The 22,953-nt window shown below is 45.7% G+C and overlaps 1 protein-coding gene across 8 annotated transcripts in view; it reads left to right on the plus strand.

Annotated features, from left to right (window-relative positions):
* sash1a (SAM and SH3 domain containing 1a) overlaps nucleotides 1-22,953 on the plus strand; it is a 107,698-nt gene that overhangs the window by 60,086 nt on the left and 24,659 nt on the right. For 5 of the 8 annotated variants that reach the window (XM_052052878.1, XM_052052870.1, XM_052052871.1 and 2 more), the window contains exon 2: nucleotides 16,361-16,489. In XM_052052878.1, coding sequence (XP_051908838.1) covers nucleotides 16,361-16,489 — 129 coding nt within the window. Of the gene's footprint in view, nucleotides 1-9,907; nucleotides 10,498-13,816; nucleotides 13,959-16,360; nucleotides 16,490-22,953 lie in introns of those variants that run through there. The other 3 variants (XM_052052872.1, XM_052052877.1, XM_052052876.1) reach the window with 3 other exon arrangements.

A 22,953-nucleotide genomic window follows, 5' to 3' on the forward strand; every position in this document is an offset into this window, starting at 1 on the left:
GTATATATATATTTTTGGGGGGAAGGTACCGTTTCCAATATTTGGCATACTAAAACTCTGATGACCGATTCAACGACCAATCAGATTAAAGACTACGGCGGAGGGGTTGAATGTCATCTTTGGCCTTAAATTGTAATGTTGTCATGACTTGGATTTAAACGTGTATGATGTAATGCCGTTGCATATCCAGTCATAACGAATAGCATTACTGAAATGGACTGCAACATGTTTGCATTTGACACCCCCCCACACACACACACACGTTTGCGCCTTTTCGTCCAGAGGGAGTGCATTGTTTGCTTCACATCATTGTCCCGACTCCTCTTCCCGTTGCCCCCCCCCCCCCCAGCGCCCCCCCCCCTCACTCCCTCCTCCTCCTACCACATCTGGATTGGCCCACCAGCTGACTGGGAACAAGGGAGCGGATGGGATAGAGAAAGAGGGGGGCGGGTGGTGGTGGGGGGGGGGGCACATACAAATGTTAAGAAAGGGGGCTGCAGTTCCCTCGGTGGACTTTTTGTGCATAAACAATGTCCTTGTGAGAGAGGAAGCGCACACACACACACATCCATAAGGTGTGTTTTTATGTTTGTACACCTGCGTCGTTCAGTTCGGCAAATCAGTGTTTACCCCCCCAAGGCACAGTTTGGTTAGAGAGTCTGTGCTAATGACTGTTTGCATGCACGTTGATCTCATTCGGCTCCCTCTCCGCCTCCTGGAAAGAAATGGAACAATTATGGTAGTGTAATGCCCTCGCATGTGGGCAAGGAGAGCCACAGTCATTGGTGTACTTTGAATGAATGGGACAAATAGTCAGAAAGTGAAGAACTATATTAGGTGGAAAGTGGTCCACTGATTCTGGCCCCCCCTGGAAAGTGAGGATTGTGTCATGGTTCACATGGCTGACTTTTAAGCAGCAGACACAATTTTGGAAAGTTGTCATATTGGTTCTGAAATGTCAACGTTTTGAAGACAAGTCTGAGGATTTAGCACTGTTCGAATATTTGGTTGGTCCAAATAAAATGAATGATCGGAAAACATTACCCCCAAATGATTAGACTTTTTGTCATCCAAACCGGTTTGATAATTTCATTTCAGTTGTGGTGCGGTAGTGAGGACGGAATATTTTCCGAGCGTTCAATCAGGCCAAAATTTAAAATGCGATGTTTTTGTTGACAAAACCAACATTTGAATGTACAACCTAACAACCGAGTGAGGGTATGGTCTTTTCAGATCGTTCAATTATTACCTCTATTTATTTCAACCGTATTTATTTTTCAAATATACTGAAAATTGTTTCCATAAATAATATTTTTTCCAAGTAACTAAAAAAAAATCAGATTTCCCGAGACTCGACAAGTCTTTCCTATTTCACACCCGAACATCGGCGATACTCCTACGACTCCCAAAGATCCACGTTCCGCGTAGATGTTCTGTGATTAAACATCTCATTGGGTGAGGAATGGTTTGGCGCTGCAGCGGTGCCATATGCGCAAGTGTAATTCAGCGCTCCCCTGCTGTCGGCGCAGCTGCTCGCGCCTCACGACGACTCCTGACTGTAACAAGCACCTACTCACTCTGATTTACTGTCGGGCGCTGCCATGTTGTTACAATGCAATGTATTGAGCTTCAGAAGTCTCCATGTAGAAGCAGGGAACACACACACACACAAAAACAATCGTATAAAATAATTAGAACACGAAAGTCTGGCTGTTCGAATGCCCAAGGATTGAGAACGGTGAGAACGTTCAGGCAGCAAGTTGTTTATTAATCTGACGCCAAAGGCCAATATGTTTATTTACCATCACATCCGTAAGACAGCCGCCTTCATGTGTGTTTTTTTTGGGGGGGGGGGCATTGTTCGTCTTTCCTGTTTGCCCTCCGCGCGAGCCAACGGCTACTATCCGGGGAAGCGACAGAGCCAGCAGTCATCACAAATGTGTTTTATATCCGCACAAAGAAGCCAGCTTGCACCCCCCCCCCCCCCCACCCGAATAATAGCTGCGATCCAGTCCTTTCAATATGATGAGGAACATGGGAGACGGAAATAAAACATTAAAAAAAATGTTGACTCATTTTTTAGGACTAGCTGGGAACATTTGCATGTGATTGATATTTATGGGGCGGGGGGGGGGGGGGGGGGGGGGACAAAGCAAACATTTATTTGGGTGATTTCAGTTTGATTAGGACGTGAAGGCTCTGAGTACTGAAGAGCGAAGCGACGAAAATAACTCACTGGATAAAAAGTGAATCGACTGAAATAAAACCTTAGTTAGCCCGGTAGTCCAGTGGTTAGCACATCGGCTTCACAGTGCAGAGGTACCGGGTTCGATTCCACCTCCGGCCTCCTCGTGTGGAGTTTGCATGTTCTCCCCGTGCCTGCGTGGGTTTTCTCCGGGTACTCCGGTTTCCTCCCACATTCCAAAAACATGCGTGGCAGGCCGATTGAACACTCCAAATTGTCCAGAGGTGTGATTAGGAGCGCGGATGATTGTTCGTCTCTGTGTGCTAAGCGATTGGCTGGCAACCGGTTCAGGGTGTCCCCCGCCTCCTGCCCGGAGATGTTCGTTCGTAGAAGTACCGCTGTTTCGCCATTAGAAATACAGCACGGATCGAGAATGTGTGTACAGTGTGTGTGTGAGGGTGTACGTGGGCATGTGTGGGTTGCCAAGAAGCGCCATCCCACATGTGCTCTCGTAACCACGAACCTGTTCGTGTGTCAGGATCAGTTATGGACTCGAGTGAGGTGTTAAAAGATGGAGAGCCTGCCAGCTTGAAATGAATCATCGCCGGTTGAATTCTTTTTTTTTTTTTTTCCCTGCCACGGCCGCGCATTAACATCTCACTCGGAGGTGGGTGTTTAATGGCTGTTGTAAAAGTAAAGGCTGGTAAACACATAAAAGTGCCAAAGTGAGAGCAGAGTATACGCGCGCGGGGGGAAGGAACAAATAATTGGCAGTCTGCTTTTTTACACCAAATTGAATTCTTGAAGGTTCTTCAAGTCGGCTGCAGTCTTGGTCAACTTGACGCCAAACATTTGTCGGGGCGTGAGAGTTTGTAGACCAAATGTAGTGTTTTCTCAGCTTTTGCCCCAGGGGGAGCTGTTGCTCCAGCTGTGGACTGTAAAACAGCTCGCACACGACTTTCCACCCCCGAAGGCTTTGTTAACCCAAATTTTTTTTTCCTTTTTATAAAGACATATGAAAAGTGGCTTTGTCGCTGCTGTTTCTGGACGATCGCAAGGCTGTCAGACATCTGAAGCAAGCTATGAATGGAAATCTGTCATGGTTTCTGGACCGTTATCACTTATTTGTATCTCGGGTGACTTGAAAGTGGAACTTGAAAGGCATTTGATGATGACTGACAGATGGTCCGTCTGTTATCCAGTTAGTTTTTTTTTTTGTGGGTTTTTTGGGGGTGTTTTTTTTTTCTAGATCATCTTGCGCAAACTGGTTTTCCCAAAGATAGTTATGAATGTACAGTGTCGCCTTCAGAGTGGAACTCAAACTACTGTATTGTTTCGTGCCTTTATGGCCGTGATGAGCGACGGCCATAAAGACCCCGAAACATGAACGAAACAGAAGAATAAAATAGATACAATATTTTGTGAAAAGGGACGCGCGTGCTTTTGCAGCGTGTCAAATGCAGAAACTATCAGATCAAATGATCTCCCCCCCCCCAAAAAAAATTAGCAGATTAATAACACACATAGCTTTATTTTTATTCTTTCCCCACTTCCCCCTAAACCACTTGACGATCTATTTGGGACCATTTCTCGGGCTACCGGTCGATCGCGAGTGACGTATTGGGCACCCTTGTTATAGAAAAATTGTTTGTTTTGCGCTCCAAGTGTTTCTATTTTTCTGTATTGGGGATTTTCACCCATGGGGGGGGGGGGGTAACTCTAGGACGCTATTCCAACACCTGTAGAATCTGTATTTCGCCCCCCCCCCCCCCATTCCGTGTGTTCAAACAAACCTTCGTCACCACTCGATATTCCCGTCCAATCTCAGGCGCGCGGCCATCTGTGTCCTAAAGTTACATTGAATCTCAGCGGCCCTATTAGCTCGCGTACGACTCCCCGGTCCCGTTGAGTCGCCGAGTTGGCTGCGGACAAGTGCTGCTCTTCCAACAAGGTGGTGTTGGTGGCGGGGGGGGGGGGTTATCTGGTGCAGACAAGGCTCATTTATGCAGTGTATTGGGGCCGACATGAGAGCCAAACAGGAAGGACAATAATTAGACGCGCGGCGCTAATGATCACAGACGGCTCCGTGTGTCGCCGTCTCTTGGCTCGTTTGTGTGTCAACACGTTAGGCAACCGAGTTGGAAAAGGTGTGTTAATTAGGTTTTTTTTTTTGTCTCTGTTCCAAGGATTTGATATTTAATACAGAGCTGTGATTCAACTTTGGATTTTCTCGGTATGATGGGCACGTCATCAACAATTGAGGGAATTATTTCATCCATCTATTTTGATCAGAAAGATTCTTTTGAATGTCCTTGCCGTTCGCTGTTACTATGGAAACAATGTTATGGATTTAGTGAAGTTTGCGTTTTTGTGCTGAAAAAATGATGAGACAAAACCCAACGCGGGGTAATTATGTGGATATCACTCGAATGCAGCGCCGACTGAAAGGAAGATGTCATTTTGTGAGACTTTTGGACAATTATATGTTACCAGATTAAACTTGTACACACAATTAGGAAAATTGTAAAACATTTGTTTGGTTTGGTTGTTTTTTTGCGGCTCAACGCCGTGCCTCCGGGTTCATATTTTGCCAGTGTAAGCAGGGTCGGTCTGGCCTGGAACTGAAGCGCGGGGGCGTGCATTCCTGTGAAATCGCAGCGCCTCATTGGGCTGAGCTTGCAACTTTGTTTGTGTGTCGTGTGTGTGGTTGACGCTCATGTAAAGTGACAGACAGACTGATCGATGGCGTTTTCGCTGCCACACTGGTTTGTCGTCGTCCTGTAATGGATTCCTCCGTTTATTATTTTGGCTGACATGTTTCGGAGGTTGAGGGTGTAAAAACCGTTACTTCTCCTCTCCAAGATAATCCAAATGAGTTTTTCATCACATGATCTTGTTTGATTGTACTTCCGCGACATATTTTCCCACAGATTTCGAGATGCTAGTTGTTAGCGGAAACAAGTGTGTTCGCGTTAGCATTAAGCTAGCAGACATCCAGGCAAAGTTAACTGACTGTTAAATTCTTTATGGGGCACGATTATTGAATCTTATCTCTCTTTCGATGAGCAAAAATAGACCATTTCTAAATTTTCAGACAATGACACAATCCCCCACCCCAATATTGCCTCTTAAACAAATTGTAAATGACAAAGTTAATGTAAAACAGTCAACTTTTCTGCCTGTGATTCATATTTTTAATTAATGGATAGAAGAATCATTACTGGAATACCCAAATTGACATTGACTCAAAAAAAAAAATTGGTCGCACAGCACTTCTTTATTTGATGTTTACTTTGACAAAGCCCGTCCACTGGGACTGGCATTAAACAGCTTGAAGACTTTTTTTTTTTAGGTTGGGTCATTCAAGTGTCACGGCCCAACAGTACGACAGGTTGGACTGTAAATCAATGGATGCATATGCGATCAAGGGTCTTTTGGGGTTAGTCGGTTATTGCCGCTTGTGGGTGAGATACACCACTAATGACAGGGGGCCGCGCCACACAACAGCCAGCGGCGGCTCTCGGGTTTGCATAACGTCTCATTTAGAACCCAACGTCGCCCGTATTTTTTGCATATTTCCTCCTGAGTCAAGGCAGAGTGAAGACACAAACTCTACCCAAAAAAATAAATAAATATTATGATCAATATGAGTTAACGATATTTTCAGATGGGATTTACATTAAAAAATGCAAGCAAGTGCTCTTCCTGTCTGGGGATGGCGGTGGTGAGCCGTCAGGGCCAGCAAGGACTTCTCTGCTGGCCTCAACACGATTAGAAGCATAGACTTGATTTTACCACCTGAAGCCTAATATTTGACATTTGGTAACCCCTGCTCAGATTTCAAATTTGTCCTCATATGGCCCGGTAGCTAGCCCTCGATGGCGTCTTGGTCTAAATCAAGCCTGTCATGTTGTTCGATACAAATTGATGTTGTACATGTGACAGTTGTGTGCCAAGCGACTGCATTTCGGTATAATTTGGATGTTTTCTGTAATTGCGAGGTGGATTAAGTCGGTTGGAATGTATTTTCGGATGTGATTTATCATGTGCGCTAAACGAGCCAGCGAGCCAGCGAGTGCTCTTCCTGTCTGTACAACAGATGCGGGCGTGTGGTAGGCATGATGTGGATCCTTGAGAAAGGCAATGTGGCCCATAGAAGTCCGAGCAAAGTCTACCAAATGACTTTTTTTTAAAAATCATAAATATGACATTAATAACATCAGGATTTTTTTTTTAACTCTCTGCACTTTGGCCTGCAAAAGTGCATGTCACCAGCAGGGGGTGCAATTTCCCTTTACGGACTGTCAGCACATAGTTGAGTCAATTGAATGAAACACACTTTAGGAAATCTGCTGCTAAATCTCATTCCAGCGCGTACAAGCTTTAATCTGACCGAGGCCTTGTTCTCCTCAAGTGCGCATTGCTCAGTTTTACATTCAAGTTTTACAAGTAGATGGTGTGACATTTGATTGGCTGGCAAAGACATACTCTATGAGAATATGTATGCGATGACTCGATGTTCCACAAAAATTATTATTAGTTTTATGACGAGAGCGGAGTAGTTCTGTTTACATTATTTCCTATGGGGGGAAAACATTTTCCGACATCCACATTTCGATTCAAGAATTTCAGCTTTCATACCTCTGGGATCTCGCTTACACCCAAAAACAACATCTGTCCCCCTTTGGCCGCGGGTGACTGAAGCGCTCCGGTATCTGGGCTCTCTCGCACTCACAATCGGCGAACACGTGGCCACGCTGGCGTGCGTGTGCACCGTGTGGAGAATGTGACAATGCAATGCGGGGCTTTGTAGAAGTTTGCTTTGTCGTGTTTGTGCGGCACGGATGCACAAAAGGGCATACAAGCTGGTATTTCTAAAGCTTAGCAAAAGGTTTTTGTCATACTTGCTCATTCAATTCAATGCACATTGTGCAGATTTTTCCAGTCCCGGTGCCTTGGCCAGGTGGGGGCAGTGTAATTCATACTTCAAATTTCCTGTCTTGATAAAGCAGCCAATCATTTTGCAGCGGGGCATGCCCCTGTCAAGAAGTCAAATAAAATTGTTGTCTGTTTTGCAGAGGATAAAAAAAATATATACCTGTGAATACTGTGACATTGTATCCTCTTAACACTGTTGTCGTTATATGTCATCAACAGGAATCCTAACGAGTGTTTTTTATGCTCAGCTAAGTATTATTTAGCTCTGATTTGATCATTAAGCTGGGAAAGTAAAAATAAATAAAAGTAACTATGACCAGCAGATGGCAGCATTCTTGGATGACATCACTTTATATGATTGCTGATCTTAGGAAATTCGATTGTTTAGAAGCCATGACCTACATACGCATGCACACACACTACTAAATACTACTACTAATGATAATAGTAGTCGAAATGAAATCTTTAAAATGTTATCATTGGAAAAAAAAGAGGAATTCTTCATGCTAACGTTAATGTAAAATCGCATGGACAAAAATGTCCGCATCAGTTGGCCACCTAGCTGAAAACAAACAGAGCAGGGCGGGGGCGGGGGGAGGGTCAGAAGAAAACGACGATGAGCCATCATGCTAATTTGGCTCGTCTCAGAGGAGTGGGAAGCTCGGTCATATGCACGGGTGCGTTTGTGCCTCCTGGGACGTCCATATCGCCTCTGAGGAAGTTGCCTCGGGACTAACAGGCTTTTAACCCGTTTGACCGAGTCCAATTAATGATGAGGAAATGCTAACTCTAGTTACATGCCCGTAGATGCGGTAACCATTCATGTGCATCATTTCTATTTACATAAAAAAAAACACTGTGTACAATGTGTACATGCATTGAATCAATCCTTGGGGGGGGGGGGTTGCTGTCTTGTTAATCACCACTCTCGACATGCCATGGACAGGCCCCCGCAAACCTCCCCGAGGGACTATTTTTGATCACTTGGGTCACTGACCTCCACAACAAGGGTCACTATCACAATCAAGGGGTATCAGTCTTGACCCTACTTTACTTCCGTACAGATTAGAGTTTCATTTTGATGCCAAAGCACCACGTCGCTAAAGTTTGAAATACCTCAAAAGGCACTTTAAGGGTCACGCAAGCGAGGTTTTGTTGCCTCTACCAGCTCGATGTGGCACGGGCGGCTTTGTGTGTGTGTGTGTGTCTGTGTTTCCATGACATCATTACACTGCCCGTCAATTTGTCAGACATGACCTGCAGTCTACACTGCAACCCCCTCCCCTTATTTAAAGACACCAAAGACACCCCCCAATCCAAATACAAGAAAGTGTCACCCCACCTGCATAGGCCCAAACAGAGAGGTCAGACTGGTAATGAGGAGGGGAGCAAGCCTATTGACTCATCAAACACCACTCTGTATGCCCGTGTGTGTGTGTTTGCGAGAGAGCCTCCCTCTCTTCACACTGAGCAAACACACACACACACACACACGTCAAGGTGTCATGTTGTGAGACGAGAGGAAATTCTAAATGGGCTCTCCAGCTTTTGAACTGTATGCTAATTCATCGCTGACGGTAAGGTTGCCCTGGGAGCTGCATTTCATTAAAGAAAAGAAAAAAATATAATATATATAATATATAGGAGGAGTACTGATTTTTAAAAAAATGCTGAATATCAGAGTTGAAAGAACGCTTTGAGTCCCTCTCTGACTCATTTTTATACATGCAACAAGTCACGGGGCACCTAAAAGGGTACCCTCGTCATTCTCGTGTTTGTGCTTGGCGGAGGTATTCACAAGCGTGTGTGACATTTTTGGGGGGAGGCAGTCAAGTTTCTTGTCTCTATTACATGCAGTTGAAAGTGCGCAGATTCCACGTGTCAGGTTTGCACACTGAGAAAGCTCCCAATTCGAGTCCATCAAATACTGGGATGTAAAATTGTGCGTGTGTGCGCTTGCGCTTGCATTGTTGCCAGTCCACGCGTGGATTCTTTAGCTAACTTGTGGAAGCCTGTGTGTGACATGTGTTGTCAATAATAATAAGAATAATAACAAACTAGCAACTAAAACAGATACTGTTTTTAAAGCCTGACCTCCTTAGCGGAGAGAGTGCGTGTTTTGTCACAGTTTCATACCGCAGGATTTGATGATTTTTGCATGGCTACTGGAAAGAATGTGTGGGTAAACTTTTTTTTTTTTTGGTCTGCTCCTTCTGTTATGATACTTGTAGATGTGTCTTCGTTGTCGTACAAGGACCCGTCGTGCACAAGCATTTGAAATCGATGGATGACGAATCGGCATGAGAAAAATTATTGATCCCGCCCCCTCCCCCCGGACGTATAAGTGGTATTTGATTGATTGACAGCTGAGTGGGGCATGGTTTCAGTGCAATCAGTGGACACGCCTCCAGCATCTTTTCACAAATTTTAAGCCTCGTTTTATGTACTTGCCCCCTTTTTTTGGGAGGGGGGGGGTGATTGTAACAAAACTTCAATCTGGAGTGTCACACTTTTTTTCACATTTTAGAGACTAAATTGAATATTATACACTGTAAACAGACTGAATCCAAGAGTGTGTGTGGGGGGGGCGGTGGGAGGGCAGTGTTTTACGTCATTTTTTGTTTAGTTTAGTTTTTTGTATATTTTTTAAAAAATACACATTCTCTCTTTCTTCAGCGCTGATAGGTGTACCTAATGAACTATCCCGTTGCGGGACTTGACGCGTGTGCGCGTGCGTGGGAAGGGCCCACTGACGGACGGGGAGGGGGGGTAGTGGGGGAGTGTAGACTAATGGGAAGAGCCGAAGGCGCAGAGGGAGGTGCAGTGTTTGGAGGATTAGCCCGTCTCGCTCCCTCTCACGCCGTTTTCCAAACTTTCCTAGCATGTGTGCTCTGCTCTGATACTTTTCACCACTCTTTGCCTTTTTTTTTACACCAGTCGACGCCGGAGTGCGAATTTCTCCGAAAACAAACGCTCGACATTTGTTTGTTTGTTTTTTTAACCTGGGAATTTTGAAAGAGCACCATGACTTCGCGGTGAGAACATAAAAAAACTAAGCAACAAGTGTTTTAACTGCGACTTAATTCGGAGATTCTTTTGGGGTCCATTGCGTCGCCATGTCGACTTGGACATCTTTGGACCGTACCATGTCACGTCGGAGGGTTCCGCCGGTGGTGTTGTAAACACGCACGTTTCGGTCTTTTAACCGAACTTTTGTAGTTTAACGTTCATTATCAACCCCCACTCACCACCAAAACGCACACATGGAAGACGACCAGGGGACCGGGCCCCCCTCGGAGGAGTCCCCCAGGGCCGGCAGCGCCGCTGGTTCCGACAGTTTCTCACAACTTTGGAGCGATGTGATGGGGATGCTGGTAGGTTTGAAAAGAATTGGCGTCGGGGAGACTCTTTACACACGTGTGTGATTTTACTGGCTTTTAAAGGTTTTTGTTGTTGTTTCTTTTAAGTCGTTAAGTTTGCTGTCTCGATTACCCGCGGTTGAGAGCGCCCGAATTCGCATTGCCTTATACTTGGTATCATGTCCCTGTACTAGATGCTCTTTGTCCACTAGTAAGAGTCAGCTCACTAATAACAACTAGTACTTCTAGTGAACCACGAGAACTTTGTTTCTGCTATCAAAACTTAGCTTGGAGCAGACGTGTGCACATTTTCAGCATGACGTCCCTGATCCACTGGTGAAAGAACAACTTTGATCCTCTCCTCTTTCATCTATAACTGCTTCATGCAACAAAGAGGATGCAGGAAAGCGATAAAATTGCACGACTGTCTGTGTCTTATATGTTGTGTTGCATTATTTGTTTTTGTATTTTGACTTCAAGCTGGCGCCGCTAGAGTGGCTGCCTTTACAGCAGCTCCTATATCTCCTATTCTTCTCCTTGGGAATTTCTCCATTGTGAGACTAATAAAAGTTTTCTTATCTTATCATGTGTAGTTCGAGGAGCATGCAGTTGTCCTACTTGTGAGAACAAAGAGCATACAAACGCGACAAGTAGTACGATTAACTTTTTTGGGGGGTTGTAGTCACTAGTTGGACAGCTATTGGACACAATTTAGTATTCAGTCGTGCTTGTCCTACATGTGTGTCAAAAATGTTCAGTCTCGTTCGGCCAAAGAGCGTACTAGTATACACATATGTAAATATGACTACACCTGAAGCTTGATATCAGTGATATTGAGTTAATACTCAATATCAAATTTATGAGGAGGATTCATTTGATGTGCTTGATTTCCAGCTCATGGTCCACATGCTAGTTTTCATCATCCTCATCAAAGGAGTCTTGGAGTCGAATTACTAAGGCGCACTTGTGGGACTCCAATAGTGCCTTCCACTGACATTTCTGCTCACCAGTAGGACAACATTAGTGCCAGAGTAGGAAAACTGTTCGCTGGAACGGCACTACGACTCTTGCACGGCTGTGTTTGAAGCACATCGATGTAGTTGTATGCCAAACACTACTCTCTTGTTTTGGCGGATCCATTTGATATGCCGACCAAATGCGTTGGCAGCCACTTCCTCTCTGTGTCAAGGCGAGGTGTTAATTTGTTTTGGTCTAGCTCTGAAAACGTGAATGTTTGTGTTGCGAAAGAGGTTGGGAGCGGGGGTCGGTGGGGGTTGATGCTGTCCTGCCCTTTGACACCGGGCGGGAGACCTGTCTCCCATCCAGCCAATTTATTCCGATTTATAACTCCCGAGGCACATGTCGGCAAAGGATGTGCTCGTCTTTTTGACGTTTTTACTCTTCTGTTGCCAGCTCTCTCTCTCTCACACACAAACACGACAGAGCCAACAAAGCCTTTTTGTACGTTTTTTCAAATGCGAATTGGCATCTTTTGTGGCAGTCTTGATCAAGCTTTAAACATCTTGCTGGCAGGCAAAAACTGAAAATGGACAGCTGTGTCGACGCGGCAGCATGTTTCAACATTTTGGAGACGGAAACATTTGAAAACAGGAATGTTATCATTGCGGATTAAAGGTAGCAAAAAAGTGTTAAGCTCGTTTATCGCGGTGTTGCTTACAGATTTTGTTGTGGTTCATCCCCACCATTTGCGAAAACTGACTTCATGCTTGCTAAGCTCAATCTTCCCCTTAGCTACCGTTTAATTCTAAACTGCCCCCAAGGCCCGCAGCTAACGGTTTAACCCTCAGCATTTCTTATCCATTTGTTTATAAAATGCGCAAAAATGTTTGCGTTCCTACAGTGGAGCGGTCGAGACGATTGTTGGAATGTGAGATCCATAAGTGTGATGTCAACCAAGGCGCATTTTATCCTCTTTACAGGACAATGATGATACTTTTCTGTCTTTTGCACTCAAACAACCTGCACGGCTAACGCTAATGTCATCAGATTTTTGCTTGGCTTGTACCTCGGAGACAAAAAAAAAACTCTCATCCAGTTTATGATGTCAGAGATCTCTTCAGCCTAAGCCTTGTGAAAAGCCCTTCTTGCCTGGAGGAGATCCTCTGTTTGAATAGAGGTATGTGGTATTACGTATCTTGTAGCTGGTTTTTTTTCCTATGTCAACCCAAGAATATAATAGCGCTCTGGAGACACCGATATTGATTGTCCCTGGGCTGTGCCAGACAAGGTTATCCTGATTTCTCCCATGTAAACACAACGTAGTTTGGTCGAGTGGATGCGTCGTCAATCGGTAATGTTTATTTTATTTTATTTTATTTTTTTGCCGGGTGAATATAGTACTAATCAGAATGGTAAACCCTCTGTTGCAAGGGTGTCAAACTCGTTTTTGTCGCGGGCCACTTTGGAGTTACGTCCTACTATGATGTACACACACAGAAGAAAAACATAATGGCTTCCGGTTTTTGAAATCTGTCAACTATTTGTTTGTTTAATTATTGACACCTTTGCTATATTGGATGGCTTTGTTATCTAATTATTGTAAATTGCCTTAAATTCTGCCAGTATTGACATGGTCTTTTAAACAAAGATGCCTTTTTTGTTCTTATTCCTAAAAGTGGCAGAATTCTTTTCATGAGTCCACAAATTCCTTCACGCTTGTAGCTGACAGAAGGTGTCGATAACCGCGATTGTTTTTGGTCCACTGACAACTTTTTAGCTATGAAAACCGCACAGGGTACCGAGCTAAATTCACCGCACTGATTGGTAGAGTCCAATGTGAACTGTAGCCAAGCCAGCTGAGTTCTGGATAAGCGCCCCTCCCTTGACTGGTCTCATCACTCACTTCCCGCAGGCTTCCTTTTGCTGCTTTGCGGTTCAAGGCACGGATATCCTCAGGAAGCTCTCTCAAAAGGACTGGGCCGCGACCTCCTTGCTTCACCTTCCTCGGTCTTCTTCCTTTTCTTTGACCGATCGTCAACTGCATTTTGTGGAATTCTTTCTAATATTTCTGAGATATTGTCAATTATCTCTGGCGTCTGGTCGAAGCGCCTCAAAAATCTTTATCGCGGTTTCGTATAACATCATTCATAGATATACGTGATTTTCATGATTTATTTTTAACTTTTATGCTAACGCTACGTCAGGTGACGTTGAAGCTAGTGTGTATCCATGCCAGACGGCGCGTACGCCGCCACACAAAAACATGAGTACAGTTACAGCACAAAACATGTCAGCTGTCGCTAATTTTAACCGGCTGAGCCAGTCCCGAGGTTACGTAGCGTGTGAAAGTGATCACGCCGGCTGTGGTTTTCTTGACATAACTTGAGACACCCGGCTCCATTGTACACACTTTGTCATTGTCCTTTCCCAAAAGAGGACAGTCGCGAGGCCAGTTTGGATAACAATGCCACGGATACCGGCATTTGCCGTCACCCAACACCGGCGCTGTTAGGAATGTAAGTCCAAAAGAATTGACCAGAGCGAGCATTATGGTTTTACCGCTAGCATTTTAGCACCTGGGGATTTAAAAATTTTTTTTTCCTTGTCCAAGACAAAAGTACTGCAATGCATTCAAGAGTAGCTTGAGGAGAACTGTTGAGTGATCTGAAGATTACCACTGAGATGTGAAGTTAATCTTGGAGCGCAGTTTTTCCAAACTGCAACCAAAAATCGACCTTGTGTGCCGGTCGCACAGCCTAAATGAGATGTAAATGGGCTGTCACGTTATATAACGCTTTTCTTCCTCGGGTACCGAAAGCGCTTTCCACCGTTACCTCATTCACCTACTTGATGACGCAACATCAAGAACGACTGGGGGGGGGGGTCCAGTCGCTTGCTCAAGGACACTTTGACACGGTCCATTAAAGAGGCAAGGAGTCCGTCAAAGCAAGCCTTGATGGTCTCTGGAACGCTATGCGAAGAATTCCGTGGCCAATTGATTAAGCGAGGAAAGTTGACTTGGCCTTTTGACTATTTCCACTCGCCGAAATTTAGCGGCGGTATTATGGAGTCTATAGCACAGATAACGCCATCAATTTTTTATGAGCGAGGGTCGCACATCTTGACGAATCCACTTGCACTAAGACATTGCTTATGCTATAAATCTGTCGAAACGTTTGGCAGCCTCCTTCTCAAGACGATGACACATGCGCCTGACTGACAATACACGCAAGCATTCCTACGTGTTAGTTCTTGGGTGGAGTTTTTATTGTTCCAAGTCAATCTTGGGAGTCGGTCCCTCCCTTTTCGCTCAGGGCGGAGGAGCGGTTACGTCATCCCGAGCAGTTTGACTCTCTCAAACTCTTGTCGCCAGCAACTTTGAGGTGGAAGTGTGAGATTTGGTTTGGAGTTACTGAGCATACAATGGGAGCGGAGCCAAGATTTGCGGATCGTGGCTGTTCGCTGCTCCGGCTGCGGAGTATTGTTTTAGGCAATACCGAAAGATGTTGATCAAAGACTGCCAACGTTGTCGTTAACCCCGACATGGTCACTCAAAAGCGTTCGTTCGGCGAGGTTGGCGGCACAACTGGAGTCGTCACTTCTGCCGGCACGATCAAGCTAATCCATCATGCTTATTAACACCTCCAGAAACTTGCCTGCGGCTAACCAGGGGGAAAAAAAACCCCACATTGCGTGATTTTAGCCGACCAAAACATGCGCAGCATATGTTTCTCGGAAGAGCAAAACTGCTCAGGGAATGTCCCCGTTGAGATTTGTCCGTCAGCTGGAACCATGTGTTCGGACGCAACTGCTTTTGTTATCCAATGGGAACGCAGCCGAAACGAGACGTTTGTTGTGTGTGTGTGTGTTTTAGAAGTCCCATCGCATATCACGTGTGACCCTCAAATACTCAAAATCATGGAGTGAGTGATTCTCGTCTCCAAATGAAGTTGCATATTTTCCAGTCGGTACTCCGGTAGTTCTATTCAGGGCACTCTCTGCCTGCTTCGGGTTGTGTTGGAATCTCCCGCATGTTAAAACTCATTCACTCCCAAAGACGTTTTTAAACGTCTTTTCAGACTTGAATTGGCTGGTACTGAATGTGTGTTCTCTCTCTCACACACACACGTCTCCGAAAGAAGACCCCGTGCCAGTGTTTGCATGTGTCACTGGCAAAGCCTCACATTCACTCACAGTGATCCATTTATCCGCGGCCTGGCACCCGCATAGTGAGTCCAGTTGAGAACGTCTGAGAGAGACTGTTCGGACCCTCGCGCAAGTGACTCAATGCTAGTTGTCCGCCCGGATCAACGCTGATGAATATTTATCGAGGCCTATCGTTGCAAGGGTGACCTACATTTTTTTTTTACTAAGACCAGACTCCGAGAATGATTCCTGTCCTCCATCTAACGAAAAAAAAAGATCCAGAGGACGCAAGAAAGGTTCTCATGAACTGATCTCTGGCCTTTCACTCAGACCCCTCGAGTCGTCAACCTACCCGACAGGTTCCCGTTCGCTCGTAGTGGTTGCAACCTTTCCTCCCTTGACCCGCAACGCAAGTGCAGCAGACAAAGACAGGAACTGCGGCGATCTGAACTGCAGCGAGCGGAAGACCGTGTTTTGATTTTGGGTGTCAGTAAACATCCCAAGGAGGGAAAGGGCATGCGGGTTCGAACGGGATAAGGACAATAAACAAACCGCGGCCTGACAAAGATGGCAAAAAAAAAAAATGAATGAAAGTTCAAACATCGCTGACCTTTTTATTGAAATGTATTCATACCGTTTCTGTTTGTATTGTGCATGTGCAAGTGATTATCCAACAGGAACAATGGCGTTATAAAAAGTTTTTGCAATGGCAGCGCTTTTCCATTCCTTCCTGGATGTTCTGAGACTAAACATCTTCTCTTTCTCTCTACAGGACGGTTCCCTGGGCAACATAGATGACCTTGCTCAGGAATACTCGGAATACTACAACACCTGCTTCAGCGACGTCAGCGACCGTATGGAGGAGCTTCGCAAGAGACGAGTGTCCCAAGAGCTCGACATGGTAAACAAACACCCGTCGCTCCTTTCTGCCGCGTAGCCACTTAGCCAGCTCTATCTCGGAGTCTTTGTCCCTTTTCGCGTGGATGTAGGCTAGTGGGGCACCTCTTTGGTTGCCTAGCTGCAAGCAAACGTTTGAAGGAATGCAGCGGGTGGTACCACAAAGGTTGTTTGCGCCACAAAGCCCGCATGTAAACAAAACCGCGGATCCTGTCGGGTTGATCGAAATCTGTTTGTTGAGCCGCGCCAATGACGCGTCAATGACGCCCCCCGCCCCCCCCCCCCCCCTGAAAAAAATGGAGTGATGATTCTGATTTTGTGATGATGGTCACGTTCCATCCCTGAGCCCCGCTGGCTGGTCTCCCGTTTTGTCGAAGCTGGGAAGCCCCCCCATCTTGAATTACTTGTAAGTGGAAAATGATGAAGTCACGTTGGCGTTGCAGAGACGAAGTAAAACATTTAAAAAAAACTCCAAAAATGTGTGTAGGACCGACCTCCAGATGCCGATGGCGTAACGCATCAATCGGACTCAAGTTATTGCTCATACATACCGCACGTGCATTCACGGAGCGCAACGGTCGATCGGCCACCTTGCACCTTTTCACCCATGCCGTCATGGGCGCGCTTGTTTTTGGTGGCAACAATGTGGATTTGGTCGGGTGGACAAGGCGCCGATTTATCGAACGCGTCCTTTTTCGCGACACATCAAAGTCGTTGACAGTGGAAACGGTTCAAGCATCTGTCGGTGTGTTCTTGCCGTGTGGCCTCGGGGGGTCGGTGGGGGGGGGTCAAATCTAATATTTGTCAGTCATCGTAAATTGAAGATAATTTGAAACGGTCTCATCCAAAAAACTGGGGAATGGGAATGAATTGGTGGCGGGGGTGGGGGGTGGGGGGGGGGCATGCGCCTGAAGGAGGATATGGACTGGGGCGAATGGATGAGTGGAATGAAGAGGAGGAGAGGTGAATTTGAGAGCCCGCAGCTGTCGCGCCACTCTGCAAAGTTTGGCAGCAAAATATCGAGAGGAGAGGAGGGAACACGGATGAGACGACCCCCTCATTGAGGTTCTCGCAAATGGAGCAGACTCAAACCCACGCTGTATCGATTTTTCTACTTCACGCCCTTTCTAAAACGGTCCCGAAAAAAGTATTCACACATCACATCACCATTTTTTTTAGAAACTAACACCAGAATATGGCAGCTCCAATGTCTTACCTTTGGGCTATTGCTATCAAATTTAAAACAAGGAGGCCAAATTCGTTTTAATGCCACGCGGCTGTCGACCTGCGGATTGATGGCGGTAAAGAAGGTCACAATCAATGTCGGTGACGAGATGTTAATGGCGAGGCATTTCCAAAGTGGCTCTCGAGAGAGGGACGAGGCCTTTACATGAAAGGCCAAAGTCTTGTAAAGGGCACAGGAAGATTGGTCTCCATACCGTCCCCCCCCCACCTTTTTCCCATGATTGTCTTTCTTCCGCTCTCATTTAAATGGCGAGATCATTTCGAGTTAGATTGTCCTTCATTCTCCTGAGTTTATCCATCAAACAGCAAGATCATGCAAAATAAATTCCGCCAAGTAGCGCAAACAGAGACAATATGTTTGATCGGTTCAGTCTCGGATGAGTCGCGGGTTTCGAAAATGGACCGTTAATGTTAATTTATCTGTCATTGTACTTTGTAAAAAAATTTTTTTAAATGTCCGTTTATCTTATTCAATCGTCACAAGTTGCTGTTCTTGGCTCTCGGTCGTGAGTTAGTGGTTTACATAGTTGATACAATGGCCCTGAGACTAACTGGAATTTAGGGTGTAGTCAGAGCGATCATACGATAAGAAGGGATGGAAAACGGGGGGGATGGAAGTCACCCGTCCGTCTTCCACTGTTGTTTCGAGTGGAAGTTGCGCTTGGACATTGTTTTTGGCTTTGTTTTGTTTCGCACAATGCGTCCGCTGCGCCTCTCAGGGGGGGCCCTCTCGTTCACACGACGGCGACTGTCGAAGTAAAACATACCTCCTCTCCTATTCAGAGCCGATGATGGAGGCTCTCAGAGACCGCGAATCCACTTCCTGCCGGCCGTGTTGTTTCTCTGTATCTTCGTTAGCTCGCGAACAAAAGGGGTAAATCAACATCCCCTCGGGGAACGGGGACCTATGGATTAGATTAGCACTGCCATGCTACGTTTTCCCAGCAGTCTTTATAGAGGGGAATCCCATTGCTATGCTGATGACGCCTCAACTAGACAACTTTATATGTAGACGGTAGCTAACAAACGGGCATGACTGGGAAACCCTGATAAGTAGAGCGCAATTGGTTTATTGCGCATTGCCTGACTTTTTAAGCACAATTGTTTGGGTTGTTTATCATGTCAGTGCAATGGAAAGTTGCACAAGGAACTGTTTTTGACGACGCAACTTTGAAATGGAAAGACCCTCCTGCAAAGCTTTCTCAATTACTTATTTTGACGATCGTGTATACCGGGGGTGTCAAACAAATTTTCGCCACAGGCCAATTTAGAGTTGCGCCTTCCCTTGGAGGGCCGATGATTTGCTTTGGCGGGCCACATCTGGCCCCCGGGCCTTGAGTTTGACACCTGTGGTGTATACGGCCTAAAGTTGAAATTCTGAAAATGCAGACAGGACGACAATGACGAGACAAGATTTGTTTCCTAGAATGGATGAATGGATGTCTTTTTGGGGAGGTTCTGTATTCTTATTTATTTATATACTGTATATATTTTCGGATGGTATTTTCCTTGATGTTTTCGAGCAAAATTTGACTTTAACTTGACAATTTTCTCCAAGATTCTTTTGGAGCTAATTATCCAAAGACGGAACAGATGCACTGCGGCCAAAAAGCAATCGTTAATTTGGCTGCAGGGTTGATCCTTGTCAGTTTAATCAGCATGAAATATGATTCAAGCATACCGTAAATGTCATTTCAAAGTTTCGAGGATTCAAATGCGCTTTTGAAAAGTTGAGTTGATTCTGAGTTTTTTTTTTGTTTTTTTTGGAAGAAGGGAATTCTTCTTTTAGGGATGACACAGTCGAAGTCTCAGGAACGACCTCAGGGATGTTCAGCGATCGGTTTTGAGCTTGGCGGTCGAGACCATGAAAGTGTTTTGCTTCGCCGTGAGGCCAAGTTGTTTAGCGAAGTGGGTCAGATCAGTGAGGTTACGACGACAGAGAAGAAGAAAGAAATGCAAACGCCAGGTGCTTGTTTGTTCTTTCCCCCCGTGGGCATTAGCGTCGAAACGTAGCCCGCAGCCGTTTTGTTGCGTTAAGATTTCCTTCAAAAAATGCCGGCGCTCCTTCAATGTTGAGATAACCCGTCGGCAGGTGTTAGTTTTGTAATTCTTATTGCGGGATTTATTTTTCGGCCTCCAGAAGGTGACGATGTCATTGGAATTTGTAATCACTCTGCATTTCTGCCTTTTGAATTGCAAAAATAACGTTGATCCAAAAGGGCTTTTGGAAGGCTCGACACTGTCGACACAAGTATGCCTGTGCCGCAAGTGTGGCCGTTCGCACTAGCGCGCCACTTTTTGGAACAGAAGAGGGTAAGAGGTGTTGCCCGAGTGGGCTGGTGCTTTTTCTGTTTTACTACTGGCTCCTGACAACCGTCATGTTTTTATGGGCACGGCCAGTTCCGCGTGGTTGAATCACGCCATACTGGTCCCGCAGCTTCACGACTATTTTTTTTGGCTTTGCACCAGGCTTTCCACCAGTTGGTACATCGCTAACGATCGCCCTCGCGCTCGCCCACCCAGACTCGTCAGACCACGCCAGCTGGCACACCTCCACCGAAGCCACCTGGTCTTTCGGGTTTTGCCGCATATCCGCCCACCTTTTGCTTAGGAGCTTGGCACCGGGTGCGCTGCGGTATCTCCCGCCGACGGCGGGCTTTGCAGTTATGCTTGGAACAACAGTTGCCATTTACCATTCGTATTTCTACGCTCTCCCTCCATGTAGACTTTCTGGAAATGCAGCTGTGAGCCAGAATGAATCGAAGCTGTAATCTTGAGTTTGCCATGTGTCGAAATTGGTGTACAGTGGTACCTGTATTTACGAAATGTACTGTATATGTTCTGGAAGAAATTTCTCAACCAGAAAATTTTGGAAGTAGGAGACGCGTTTTCCATGTAAATACCCTAATCCGTTCTAAACGCCCCCAAAATTCACGCATAAATGTTTTAAAAAGCATAAAAATGCAACAAAATATGGCACCAACACATTAGATTATTGTCCAATAAATGAAGAAATCGAAAATCAATCACCTGCACTTCCCCCGTTTCTTTCATCTCAAGCAATATATTCAAATCATTGCTTGACAGCAGCTTCCACTACCTTTCTGTTTCGTGGCCATGTCACATTGAGTTTGTCGCCTTCCAATTTGAGCGTCCCGGTCGGCAGCGAGCGTGATCCTCATTAGAGGCAAACATGCTGTCGCTATGCTCCTCTCACCTGATCTTTGATTCAATCCAGTCACACACAAGCCATCAGCGCCGGCATCGCAAACATGCCCGCCGACTGATCTCCACGTTTTGCGCGCACGCGCGTCGGTTCACGGCGAGGTAAGCGGGGCAACATCGCGGGCTGGTGCCGGCTAGTTCATGCAAAGGATAGCGTTGCCTCCCCTGGGATTGGGTTTGTGTGAACTCTCCTTCACACGCCCACGTACAAACGTGGCAAAAACATTGATTTTTCACTGTCAGCAAAGCTTCGGACAGAAATGCGAATTTTACCCCCGTAAGCTTTTGCATGAATTTTTCAACATCAGCGCCCTCGCTCTCACAGATGTCCCCCCCCCCCCCCCCCCCACCCACTGATCTTTCTTGTTTGACGCATTCAAAGCCTCCCTCTGTGTCAAATATTGAAGTGGGTGGGTGGAGGGGGGGGGGGTTCTGTGTCTAAATCTGACCCCCCCCCCCCCCCCCCGTGCCGAAATGTATAAATCTTTGTCAGATGGTGTGCTTTTAATGTGCGGCATGCTGGCCAACCAGCTCTTAACGGGGGAGGTTTTTTTTAAAAAATAGATTTTGCCTTCACGTCGGTGAGACTGTCCTCGCCGGCGGGGAACATGAAAGAGGATCTGATAGCCAAAGCAGTCTCCTGCCACTTTCTGCGAAACGCCGCGACGTGCCACCGAGCGCTCGCTCACTCACCTCGTCGTCGGCGGCTCGCTTTCTTTGTTCAGTCACATCGTTGTGAGCGGCTCAGTAGTTTCAACTCGGCGGGGGTGGGGGGAGTGCCAAGGTTGTTTAAAGCGTAGATTTGTCGTCACTTTTGAAAGTTCTGCTTCTACAGCAGGATGTCGTTGGATGATTTCGATGCTTAATTGGTATTCCGTTCGACTACTCTGACTCGTATCAAGTACAACTTTATTGTCGAATGTACAGCACAGATGAAATTTCCTTCCTCTTAAACAGACAAGAGGAGCCGCTGCGGGTGCCCGCACTGCTATCAAAAGAACACTTCACATAAAATAACAAAATAATACAACACATAAAAGAGACAGTCGTGCAGTCCTAACCACTTTTCCCTCATACGCTTTGAAAGAGGAGCAAATCAAAGTGTCCTTTTCACCAGTGGATCAAAGACGTCATACTGAAATGTGCAATCGTCTGCTACAAGCTAAGCTTGAAAGCAACAAAAGACGCTGTAGCATCCATTAACGAAAAAGAGAGATTGGCTCTCTTCTCCTGTCCCACGTAAATCCGCATCAATTCTAAGACGCGACTCCCAGTTCCACATACGCCTCGGCACTCTACGCTAACGCTTAACAGTATAAAATAAAAAGTTTTTTGACATCGCCTGGTTTGCAAAATGGGGGGGGGGACAAAAACAGTGTAAAGCTATTTGCGAGTTGAACAGTTTTATGGGATTGGCATTAGCTGTTTACTTACTGACTCATTGCCAAACAGTCATAAAGAAGGAACCCTCCCCCACGCACACAATCATATCCAGGTTTACACTGATCAGGAAGTGTGCCAGTAAATTTCGGAAGGTGATATCGGGGTTCAATTTCCGATGAGTGTTCTGCGGTGATTCATCTGGGAGAAAAAAAAAATCATTTCTCTTTTTCTGTTCATTTAAGATGACTTAATTCCTCTTTTATGATAGAAGGTCGATGGCCAGCCTGGGAACATGACGGATGTCACTTCCTTTTATGCGGGCACGTCGCTCCCTTTGGCAAGATTAACACGGGTTTGCCTCCATTGTTGGACTTGATTCTATTCTGGGCTTTCACTAATGATTCTGCTTAATGTCTAATCTACATTTTTCCGTTTCTACATTATGTATTCTGTCATCGGGCGTCCTTGAGTGACGGGGTGGAAAATTAAAAGCCGTCACTCATTGAATTATTTCAGCACAGTCCTTTCACAAAGCGAGTCCAAATGACCCATTAAAAAAAATAAAAATAAAAACGGTTCTCTTCATTTTAGGTCAGTGGGTCAATTTGACCCTGA

The sequence above is a fragment of the Hippocampus zosterae genome, chromosome 19 (assembly GCF_025434085.1).
Source record: "Hippocampus zosterae strain Florida chromosome 19, ASM2543408v3, whole genome shotgun sequence".
NCBI classification, from domain to species: Eukaryota; Metazoa; Chordata; class Actinopteri; order Syngnathiformes; family Syngnathidae; genus Hippocampus; species Hippocampus zosterae.